General features: G+C 47.0%; 1 protein-coding gene across 1 annotated transcript in view; it reads left to right on the forward strand.

The window, feature by feature from the left end:
* The window catches only part of LOC117727373 (prospero homeobox protein 1-like), a 28269-nt gene extending 17554 nt beyond the window's left edge, over positions 1 to 10715 (forward strand). Inside the window, exon 5 of the mRNA XM_034527646.1 lies at positions 9657 to 10715. Within this exon, the coding sequence (XP_034383537.1) occupies positions 9657 to 9842 (186 nt within the window). The 3' untranslated portion in view covers positions 9843 to 10715. The remainder of the gene's footprint in view (positions 1 to 9656) is intronic.
* The last annotated feature ends 1198 nt before the right edge of the window (positions 10716 to 11913 follow it).

An 11913-nucleotide genomic window follows, 5' to 3' on the forward strand; every position in this document is an offset into this window, starting at 1 on the left:
GGAGCTGATTAGAGTTTAGCACAAGGAAAATTTGCCCAGCCATGCAAATTCTAACCCCCCTGACAACCCAACCGCCTTGGTGAGCACGAAGACTCTGCGTGCTAAGTGTTTGTGTGTGGATTTTTGGTGTCTGTGTGTGTGTGTGTGTGTGTGTGTGTGTGTGTGTGTGGGTGTTATTTGTGTGTGACCGTGTGTGTTTGTGAGTGCGGGTGCGTGGGTTGTGAGTGTTTTTATTTGCCTTTTGATGTTGGTGTGGGAATGGTGTGTTTGTGTGTACGACGTATGTGCGCGGACACATTTGTTGTGTTTTTCCGTCTCATACGTGTGTGAGTGTGTGCGTGAGTCATAGAGGTAATGTGGAGATGGAAATGTACTGGATGTGTATCAAGATGCCCCCAAGGCCCTTTTCTGTGGATCTCTCCCCTTTCTCCTCCACCTCCTCCGCCTCCTCTTCCTCCTCCTCCTCCTCCTCTTCCTCCCCTACCTGCCTGCACCACCACTTGAAACAGGAGCCTACGCAGATTCAGCAAGCGCACACACTCACACACACACACACAGTTTTCCCTTTGCCAGATTCTGCATCATCAAAGTTCCATCCACCTTGGTGGCGTCTTTGGAATGAATATGTCCTCTGTTTCAGTGATCACACACACACACACACACACACACACACACACACACACACACACACACGTCTGTGGCCTTTCTTGTTTGATGCTAATCTGCTCTGTCACTGTGCTGGCCTAATACGCTCCCCATCTCCCTCCCAGCTCCTCTTTTGTCGCGATTGTTTCCCCTTTTCCTTTCATATCCCTCCTCCCTCACTCCCTCTCGTCGTTCTCTCTTCCTTCTGTTGCCTCTCTCCTTTCATTCTTTCATCCTCTTTTGCATGTCTTCCGCTATCCCCCCCCCCTCCTCCTCTCCCTCGCTTTTTCCCCCCATTAGGAAGTTTTAATGGCATAATTGTCACATTCCTTCTGGCATAATGAACAGCAGCAGTAATTAAAGAGCTTGCCGTTAATTACCTAGACCCCAGCTCTACTTTCCTCTTTTCTCAGCCCCCCTCCTGATCCCCTCTCTTCTTCTCTTTCTTCTCCGCTTCTCATTCGCTCTGTCCATCGCCATCAAAGTCTTCCCGAAACAAACCCGGCCTCCCAAAGCCTTGACTTTGAGCAAGCAGCGCTTTCATGTGAGAACTCAAGTGAAAAATCTCGCTTAGTGTCCTTTTCTTTATACTTCGCAGCCCCCTCTGTCTGTCTTTGAACCCCCAATGACAACACACATCATCTTTCATAAGACAGGAATGTGTGTGACCTGGTAATGGGCTGGAGAGAGGGAGAGAGAGGTGGGGTCTGATAGGGAGGCAGTTTTATGATGGCTCTGGGAAACTCTCAGATTTCCATAAGACAGACTAGGCCAAGTTTCCTCTGTCAGTGACCACTCCTCCCACAGAGGACACACATACACTCATACATACACACACCTCGGCATTTAAAAGAGGAAGTCCCTATGATCTCCATGTGAGAGGGAGATACCAGCAACCATGGTGAGAAGCCTTCGTCCGCACACACACACACACGCGGGTATCGTGTGTCCACCCTTATCAGCTGCTCTTTCTCCTATTGGAAAGATGTCTCACTCCTTTTGTCCCTCTTCCCCTTTTGTCTGTCCATCCGTCTGTCATCCCTCTATTTGAATTGATAACGCCCTCCCACAGACACACACTTATCCACAGTTTTTTTTTTAGTTTTCATCCAAAGTGACAAAATAAAGAAAGACAACTTTTTAAAGTTTGAACTCCCGTTCCGTCACCCAGCTTTTATTCCAGCTTTTCCTCCCGCTGTCTCTCCGTCTCCCTCCTTCCCGCTCTCTTGTGTCTCTCCATCTCTCCATCCATTACCAGAGCCACAGAGAGATGAGAGCAGATGCTCTCTGTCCAACCGCCGTGCCCCATAGCATTGTGTGCTTCACCTCTCCTTCCCCCCCACTCCCTCGTTCCTCCTCTTCACGTCCCTCTCGGGGCTCCATTTGTTCTCAACCCAGTGAGGCTAATGTCTATTTTCTCCACCTCCTCCTCCTGCTTTTCCCCTCCCTGTCTTGCTCTCCTTCATTCCTGTTGTTTTTTTTTACTGAGTGTGGGGGGGGGGGGGGGGGTTCTCACCACGTAGGGCATGGTGTGTTTGTGTGTGTGGGGTGTGCCTTTGACCCGGGTTCGACCTCAGGGAATTTGATGTGAAAAGGTCACGGCCGTTGCACTGGATGCACAGGCAAAGACACAGATACAAACATGTGTAAACATACATAAGTAACTAAGAACACACACTTGCTCACAGGTGTGGTGTTTTCAGTAAAAGGCTCTAGGGTTCTCTTTGAAGAGCGATTGAAGACAAAAAGTGGTAGAAGATAGAGGGAGAGAGATGAAAAGCTGGCAGTATAGATTTAAGTTCAGAGCTGCCAAAAATACAACCAATACAATTTGCCAGTGGGTTTATGTCAACTACACACACACACACCTCCCCTAACCTTGTATCTACTGTCATTCCTCTAATCCCTATCGCTTTAAAGAAAAGGTTGAAGTACACCAAACTCCCTTAGATGTGCACATTACCGCAGTTTGTCATATACAGCTGCACATAATCATCATGTGGTACAGTACAGTACATGCTGGCCTTGTATTCCCACATGCAATCATGTGTGTTTTCACCTGCTTTTTAAGGCAGTAATGATGATCTGAGGAGAGGCGCCATTTTATGTTCATGTTTATCATTCATGTGAACCGAATTGCAGATTTGATAGATTAGAGTTCAAGAAGCAAATATGATACCAAATGTCAGATTCTCATTCAGATGTCATGAGATTCTGAGAATTAAGAACTTTGTGATGTTGATAGACTTGAAAGTGATAGTTTCAGTTTTATTTACCCGAGATTGAGGATATTCATCGCTGAGATTTATTCTGCATCTTCAATACAATGGAGGTGAAGGGTACTCCATTTGTGGTGCTCACAGCATTAAACACATTCAACCCTGATACTAGTAGAAGAGAACGTATAGTTGACAAGATTCTGCAGTAATAAAAAGAGCAAATAAAACCAAAACGATCTGAAAGGCTAGAAACCACAAGAACCTAGCGAGGAAACAGTGTGTTTTGGGGTGAACCAACTGTTTAAAGAAAGACTAGTAACACAACTAGTGAGGTCACGGTACCCCACTAGTTCTTTCTCTTCAGATATCGCCGCACAACCTTCGCTGTGCCGTGAGTATAATTTGCGACTTGTCTTGGCTTTTTTAGTTCCCTCAGTGGGAAGAATAGAGAGTGTGATCATCTGCTTCTCAGTGAATAGGACTATTGAGGGCCCCCGTTTGACGTGGCCTGACAGGCCTTTTCTTCACTGCGTGGTGTGTGTGTGTGCGCGCATATGTGTCGGCGTGGTGTATGTGAGAATAAGCCACTTCATTCTGTGCACTGATTAAATGACCAGAGCTGCGTGTAGAGCCTGGGGCACCAAGGGTAGCAAGGAATCACTTAAAGAACTACATGATCCCCGCTCTCCTTTTCCCACCTGCTCACACAAACATATCCTCTCACTCCGCTCATCTAACGATTGATTCTCCTCCCTTTTTTTCCACCAGTACCCCCCCTCCCCCTCCTCCTCCTCCTCCCTTCTTCTCCACTCTCCTCCCTCCTTCTGTCCCTGGTCACCTTGTGAGGGGCAGCCTGCTCTGTGGCACAGCTGCTGATTATGTCATTATTTCTGGACCATTTTGGTCTCCCTCCGTGTGCGCTTGTGTGTGTGTGTGTGTGTGTGTGTGTGTGTGTGTGTGTGTGTGTGTGTGTGTGTGTGTGTGTGTGTGTGTGTGTGTGTGTGTGTGTGTGTGTGTGAGAGAGAGCTTAATGGAGCGTGGCAAAGGGACTCATGCCAAAATGACCAGGGCGTGCATCAGAGCTGCAGATGTGTCAAAGCAACCCCCCATTCACACACACACACACGCACACACACGCGCGCACGCGCACACACACGCGTCCACTGCTGATGCCAAACTCTCCCTCCTTCAATTCAATCTGCAGTATATTATATTTCTTTCTTCTCCTGCCATCTTGTTCTCTCACTTGCCCTTCCTTCCTTTCTCCTTCTCTGCATCCTCCCTCCTTCGTGGCAGCTCCTTGCTCTCCATCCTTTATTGTTTGCCCGCCCGCCCACCTGCACCCTCATTCTTCCTACCCTTCTATTCTTCCTCTCCCTCCCTCCCTCTGTTCTCTTCCTCTCCAGATGTCCTGTTCCTATCTTCCAGACTCCCTTGCTCCTTTCTTTCCCTTCTGCCTCCTGCTCTCTCAGTCTCTCTGAGCCGGGCTGACTTCCTGACCTCCAGGGGCCCCATTACAGCGCTCTGTGACCCCCCTTCGTTTAGATTGCTTTCTCTCAGCCTGTGTCTGCCATACAAGCTCAGACGATGAATTTTTAAGTCTCAAAACAAGGGCTTGAACTGTGATTCCGGGCTTCCCCTGCTGTGTGCAATTCTTCTGAGTACAGATTATTTTTCTGTCTGTTGTCTGGTTGGATATAAAGTCAGCACGAGCAAGAGGCAAAGAGAAGAGGTGGCAAGGGGGGAAGAAATACCTGTCAAACATGAATTTGCAGCTTGCGTAAGGGTGGGGGGTTGAGGGAAGTAAAGATGGCGGGAGGAGCGAGGAAGATGGGATAGGAGAGCGACTTCATCAGTGGCTTTGACCCTGTCCTGTCCTTGACTCCCTAGGGGAGGTGCACCTTGAGAAGAGCCCATGTGACGTTAGTGCTCATGCTCACATACGTACACACACACACACACACACACACACACACACAAACACACACACCCCAGACAGTAAGACACACACACATGAACATGTATACACAACAGCCTCTCAAGGCTCCCTGTTCACAAGGCTATCAGTGGAGTGAGGGAGCTGGTGTTTGCTCAGCTTTGAGGCCTGTTTCCCGTCCCAGTAGCCTCCTCAGCACAGAGAAAAACGCACACTTAACGGATGAGAGATTTGAGGATTTGAGACAAATTTAGGAGAATCGAAATGTTGAGAAATGTAAGTACTTGGAAAGGACGTGGTGAAACGAAGGATCCACTGTGACTCTGCCCGTTCTCTGGACTCTTCAGCCATGGCACAGTCTTATCAGCGGGAGAGGGGGTTGGGGACAAGCAGCGTGGGGAGTAGGAAGAAAGGGGACATGGGTTGTGTTTGCCTAAAGTGACAGTGTGGACCAAGGGCTTATCAAGGCCTTTGTAGATTATTGATCAGAGCAGATACGTGAGGCACAGGGGCCTATGTTGTGAGTGTGTTCGAGGTTCGGGAAGCTCTGGCTTGACTCACTGAAATGTCACCAGGCCTGCGCAACTTGTTTTTAAGCACATGTTTCGCTGTCAGCAGAAGTGAGAATATTCTTAAGATACAGTCACTGCAAAGAAAAATCAATGCCAGATGACCCCGCCAATGGTGTTCAGTGCAAAACAAAATCTATAAATTCCCTGCCCCCCCCCACACACACACACACACACACACACACACACACACACACACACACACACAGACAAATACAGTGACTGAAAAGCATGGGAAGTGTTGGTATTCCCAGGCTGAGTTGGGGTTAGGAATTAACCTGGCTGGCAGCGGGGGCTTATGTTGTGTCCCTGCATTTCATCCTTCAAGGCTACAGCTCACGAGCACACACACTCACTTACACACACAGCCTTATCTTCCAGGGTCTCATCTTGTTTGGCCAACGCTGTGCAAATAGAAGGTGCAATACATCTCCTGACAGTTCCCAAAAGCAAAGGGGAGAAACACGTTGGCCAAACAAACGGCTCAACCCTGAGTCACCGAGGGAGAAGAGATTTCTCAGGCTTTACCGGAACACATGCAAAGACACACACACACACACACTTGCACACAGTGTGTGTAACAGAAGCTTTTATCCGAGGGCTCGGGCCTCTGGCTACCTTTTTAAACGTTTGTCTAAGCAGTCTTAAGACAGGGGCCGCTGCCGGACTGAATAGCTCCCAGCAAGCCGTCCACAGGCTCCTATTGTCCTCCGTCATATTTTATTATCTCATCAAAAAGCAGGAAATCCGATTCCCTCTCTCTGAAAAAGAGCTTATCCTTCTGTCTCAAAGCAACCTGTCACGAGAGAGGGAGATGGAGAGAGGTGGAGAGAATGGGGGAGAGAGTTGTGAGGCAGAGCAGGGGGGGTCAGTGAATGAGAGTGATTAACTGCCTCATCGCTGCCTCTTGTCAGAGAAGTCCCTCTTTCTTTCTCTCGGTTTCTTTCATCCTTTCTTCTTGATTGGTATTTACCCAACACACAGCACGATGCAAAGGTTAGGGAGACGTGTGTCGTACCGCTGATTCTTTTCTCCCTTTTTCCCTCCACCTCTCTTCCCCCTTTCATATTGTGTTACACGGGGAAGAGCCACAATAATATCCCTTTTCATGAATGCTTTTGGTTTTTTTGGACCCGTCACCACACACACACACACACACACACACACACACACACACACACACACACACACACACTTCCAGCCTCTCTGTCTTCCTCGCACTTTCACTCAGAACAAAAACACGTATTTGTCCGAGGGCCGAGCGACTTCATCAGCAGAAAGCGCGTCTGTGTGTGACACAGGCAGAGGTCAACCTCAGTCAGGCTCGTCCTCTTTCATTCAGATTCTTTCACATTAAGTCGGCGAAATTTGAAACTGCTGCGTGAAGACGACGTTTCCAGACCGTTGGGGATTTCAGTTTTTTTTTTTATTAAGATCTCAGACCATGCTGAAGAGCAGAGAAATGGTTAAATCTCTTCTTCTTTCTTTCTTTTGTCACGCAAACTGTACAACTGTGCAACACAACCATCATCTGCTGAAGCTCAGGACGGACGGTCTCTGCTTCTCATCACACTAATCTTAATTATGTGCAAACTTACAATTTAGTTAATCTAATGATCCTATTTATTCCTTTCTGTTTCTTCAGAAACCATAAAAGTGTGTTTTGATCACAGACTTTAAATGCACCTTGTTGACTAGGAAACCAATCTTTCCTGCAAATGGCATATCTTGATTGTGAAGTAGTCTGGCAGGTAAACATGAATGCAGATTAACGACGACACCTGCACATTGTGATTGTAGAAAAGTAAGAGGTGACAGACAGCCGCTCTCTATGACTGAGCAGGCTTTCATCAAAAGCTTATTTTTCAAAAGATTTTTTGTGATTTATCTGATCTGGAGACATCTTTTTCAGGTGAGAAAATCCCTGGGTAGCGTAGACCAAAACATTTTCAAATTCAGCCGGCATAGTGTAAATGAACTCCCAGTCACCTTGTTTGCCTTTTTCAGGAGTCATTCACACGCACACTCAGCCCTCCATCTATACTCTTCTTGCCACCCTCCCCCCTCCCCTCCCTCCTTCCCCCTCTTTGTACATCTGTCCTTTAATGTTGGGCTCTGCTGAGAAGTTGTTAAAAAGCTCCATGAAATATGTATGAAGGATTGTGAGCCACGCGATTGGCCCCATTTACCGGACAGCCGAGCGAATGAACGGCCACACTGGATAATCCCCCACAATGCCTCTGGAACAAAGGCCCAACAGCTGACCCTGGAGAGAGAGAGAGAGAAAGATGAAGAGGGGTTGGGGGGATGAGTGAGGGGGGCTAGACTGGGCCAAGGGAGGGGTTGCAAACAGTTATGGCTCACTGCTGGTCAGGAGGCCGCTTGCTCACATACACAACTCACACATACTTACAAAACAAAGGGTTGTGGGACAGGAATAACTCCCTCTGTGCTGTCGCTCCGCTCCCCCTCCTTAGACTCTTCTCAGCCCCTCCTTCTCTTGCCATCGCTCTCTCCCTCCCTCCCATTCTCGCTCTCTCGGTCAAGAGGATCTGAAATACCAATACCCTTTTCTCCTTGACATTGCTTTCTCCTTGTAGTCAGCGTTTTGCTGTCCTTTTATAGTCAAAACGTCAGGAGAAATTCCATGCAGAAATATTCTTAGTAATGCGGCACTCCCTGCGTCTAACGTCTCGGGCGCTAGCGCTGCACCGGCCCGTTAGCAAGGTCTTTTGGGAAAAGGTTGCGCATGCTGGCACAGGCATTTACAGTGCATGCACACATAGTTGCCCTCTCACCGGGGTCATTGTGCAAGTATTTCAGAGTCGACAGCAGCCCAAACAATGAATCATATGCACTTCTGTCCCAGCAGAGGGGAATTCAATATTTAGGGAATTGGGTTAGGGTGTGTGTTTTATCTCTCTGGCAAACACACACACACACACACACACACACACAGAGAGCGCAGAAGCTCCTTATTCACAATTCACCTTTTCACTCAAGCAGTGGACACAGATATGCACACACACCAGACACACGGGCATCTTAGCCTCCATTCATCACCCCGAGGGGGGGCGGGTGGCTGTCCCAAGCGTGTGTTAATGTGTGTGTGTGTGTGTGTGTCTGCATGTGTGTGTGAGAGAGAGAGAGAGAGGCATGCCTGTGTGCACATGTGCGTGCGTGTGTGTGTTGCAGTGGCCACTAACCTTGCTGTGTCCTGACACTCCTGATGAGTATCTGCAGGACACTGGAGGAGAGGAGTGGAGGGCGCACTGTCAGGCATTTGGGCAAGCTGCTGTATATGTGTGTGTGTGTGCGTGCGGCAGTGTATATTTGTGTGTGTGCGAGCATCACGGGAGGCGAGCAGGGAGACAGTCAGCATTATCCAACCAGGTGACCCCTGAAGGCTGCGTCGCCCCGGAGCTTTGAGACGAGGAAAGAGACTCAGCCAAATACACCGGGGTGGCTTGTGCGTGTGTCTGTGTGTAGCATTACGTGGAGCTCTGTAACCGTACAGGATGTGTCATCTCCTTGGCACAAGGAGGTGTGTGCGCTAGTGTGTGTGCTCACGCTTGCATGACTGTGTGTGTGTGTGTGAGTGTGTGACAGAGTGTTGGCTTGGGGGAAGGTGTCACAGATCTTTGCCAGACTAATCATCTCCATGGTGTCGGTGAGCGCTGCTGTCAGGGACACTAAAGAGGCGGCGTGTCTCCCCATTCCCAAAGCATTTAGTACTTCCTCTTTGGCCAGCACCTCTCCGCCGCTCTTCTCTCAGCTACGTTTTCTTGTTTGATCACAGATTTACAGTGGGACTCATAAAGATGTCACGCTCACTGTGTTGCGGGCAGTGAAGTGGGAGGTGTGAGAAACCTGAGAATTCACAAGAAGTGACTTTAGTCAGGCTGACGCCTCAATTGGCTTTTAAGGAAGTAGGTACTCAAGAGACGGGAGATTTATGGTTTTACATCCATTGTTAAAATATGAGCATATTCTAAAAGGTTGGAGATAACAGTGTTAAGCATAATGCAAGAAAATCCTGCTGCAAAATGATAGAGAGGGTAAGGGGAAGAAGTTATTTTGGGAAATCTTGTGTGTGTCGTTAACAGTGAGTGGAAGCTAAAGTTACGCGTTGTAGAAACCTGATAAAACGTCCTCTAATTCTAGATGATTTTGACGCCTTACATATTACTTCTCTTTAAAGAGGAGCAATGTATTCAATAGCTTTTTTTCTACATAGAATATACTTCCATCGATGAATAACAGTTGTTCTCCTTCCTGTCTGTAAAGGTCCCTGAACGCTTCCTGGAGGTGGCAGAGATTACACTGAGGGAGTTCTTCAACGCCATCGTGGCCGGCAAAGACGTGGACCCATCCTGGAAGAAGGCCATCTACAAGGTCATCTGCAAACTAGACAGCGAGGTCCCCGAGATCTTCAAGTCCCCCAATTGTCTCCAAGAGCTTCTACACGAGTAAATGTCCCCTCCTCCTCCTCCTCCTCCTCGCACGATGCTTTGGCTTCTATTCTCTTTGATTTTATAGAATTTCAAAATAATCTCTTTTGTTGTTGTTGTTTTTTTTCTCAACTTTTCCTTTGATTTCCTGTTTTAAAAAAATTAATAAATTATTTTTGAATGTATGAAAGTTATGAAGTAGCATTCCCAATCTGCAGCCTCTGTGGCAGTTCCTAAACGACCTAGCTATTGTCTTGTTGTTCTTATATGATAATTCTCATGATGGTTATTATTTGTTTTGTTTTTGTATGATTCTGAACTGAACTGAAGAGACTCTAATCTTATTGGGTGCTTTTTTGGCCCGTGTGAAATCATCCGTTTGGCTTGTTTTATGATCAACACTAACAAAGTCCTCAGTGTGTGGAAGGAGTTCCTGAGTTCCCATTTACACTACTAAGAACATAGCTGGGTTACCTAAAGACTTTCGATTGGCACCCAGGGTTGTCCCTCTAATCCAGTGGGTGCCCAAATGAACTGTCCCTGCAAAGCGGGTGCCCAATAGACTGTGCTACTGAAGATGTCCCCTACCGGGCCGTCACACACACACACACACACACACACACACACACACACACACACACACACACACACACACACACACACAAGCACACTAAAACAAAGCCTAGTTGACTGGACTTGGTCTGCACTAGTCTGTGGGACTTGGACTGGTTTCAAATGGCTACTGAGCTCCACCTTGTTTTGAAGTGTGTTTTCCCTGCAGATAGGGCATTGTGTTTATTGGGTGTACATTATTATTTAGATTATTATTATTGTTGTTTATGATTATTATTATTTGTCATCACTGCTTGCTGAAGATTGGCACTTCGAGATTTGTTTGTCCCTTGATGCTGTTGCAGAAAAAAATAAATTATTGCTATTAATATTATTCCAAGAGTTTAGAATCTGAAATATTTTGCCCCCCCTCCCTCTCTATCCCTCTCCTTACTTTAGTTATTGTTTGTCCATCCCTGAAGTGGACTTTGGTTTGTTTATTTTGTTTTTTTGGTGGTCTGAGGCAACTTGCCTGGAAAATGTTTCTATTTGGGATTTTAATGGAGGGCCACCCTAGCGGGCTTGCCTATGCGCCGATAGTGACCAGCCTATCCTGCACAGCACCAGACTGGCAGCGATGCTGGAAAAGAAGTAAGGCGGCAGACACCCATGATTAAACATGCAGAAGTATAGAAATATGCAGAAGATGGGAGGCCTTTTGGTGCGTGACTTGCTGTTTTTATATGGCTAAATTTCCATAGCCACTCCAGCTTTGATAACTAAACTGCTCCCACTAAATGAGCAATTTTTCCAGCTTTCAAATAAATCGTAATTGTCTAATCACCTGTTCCAGATTGGTGAACATACACGATTATAACGGCATAGTTTCTTTTGTCTTTTTACAGCACTGTTCACTAAATAGCTCATGTTTAAAATGAAGTCAGCCTGTTTATATGAATTACTTTATGAATTTTATTGTGATTAGCCTTTACGACGTGTAAATGGCATTATAAAGTTATTTCAATAGCAGTTGATACTTGAATATATCAGAATACTCTGGCAGTCTAAAGTACAGTGTCGGTGAAACAAAAGATAATTGAAAGTATATACAAACAGAAGCATGACTGGGAGGAAGATTATCAAAGAAGGGCAAAGAGAGAAGTGAATATAAGATGAAACACAGTTCTTTAATTCGGCTTCATGTGGAACGTCCCCCACAAACAACCCACACACACACACACACACACACACACTGCTGCTGCTTCTCGCCATGTTCACCTGCCTTTGAGTGATCTAGCTCCTCTCAATGCAACAATACAAGGTCGGAGGTGAGCACTCACCCCAGGGGTAGATGGAGAAGCTCTCAGCAGCACAAAGAGCGGGGACAAAGGCACAGAGTGAGGAGCAACACGCACCTGAAACCCTCTGCTCGGTCCCTCCGTCCCAAACTGGCAGCTTTCCTAGACCCAAAGTGGGATTCTGCTGAAGCCACTGTGCCCAGTTAGTTAAGCATCATTCCTTTCACTTTTACCTGAGATTCT

This window comes from Cyclopterus lumpus, chromosome 24 (assembly GCF_009769545.1).
Source record: "Cyclopterus lumpus isolate fCycLum1 chromosome 24, fCycLum1.pri, whole genome shotgun sequence".
Taxonomy (NCBI): domain Eukaryota; kingdom Metazoa; phylum Chordata; class Actinopteri; order Perciformes; family Cyclopteridae; genus Cyclopterus; species Cyclopterus lumpus.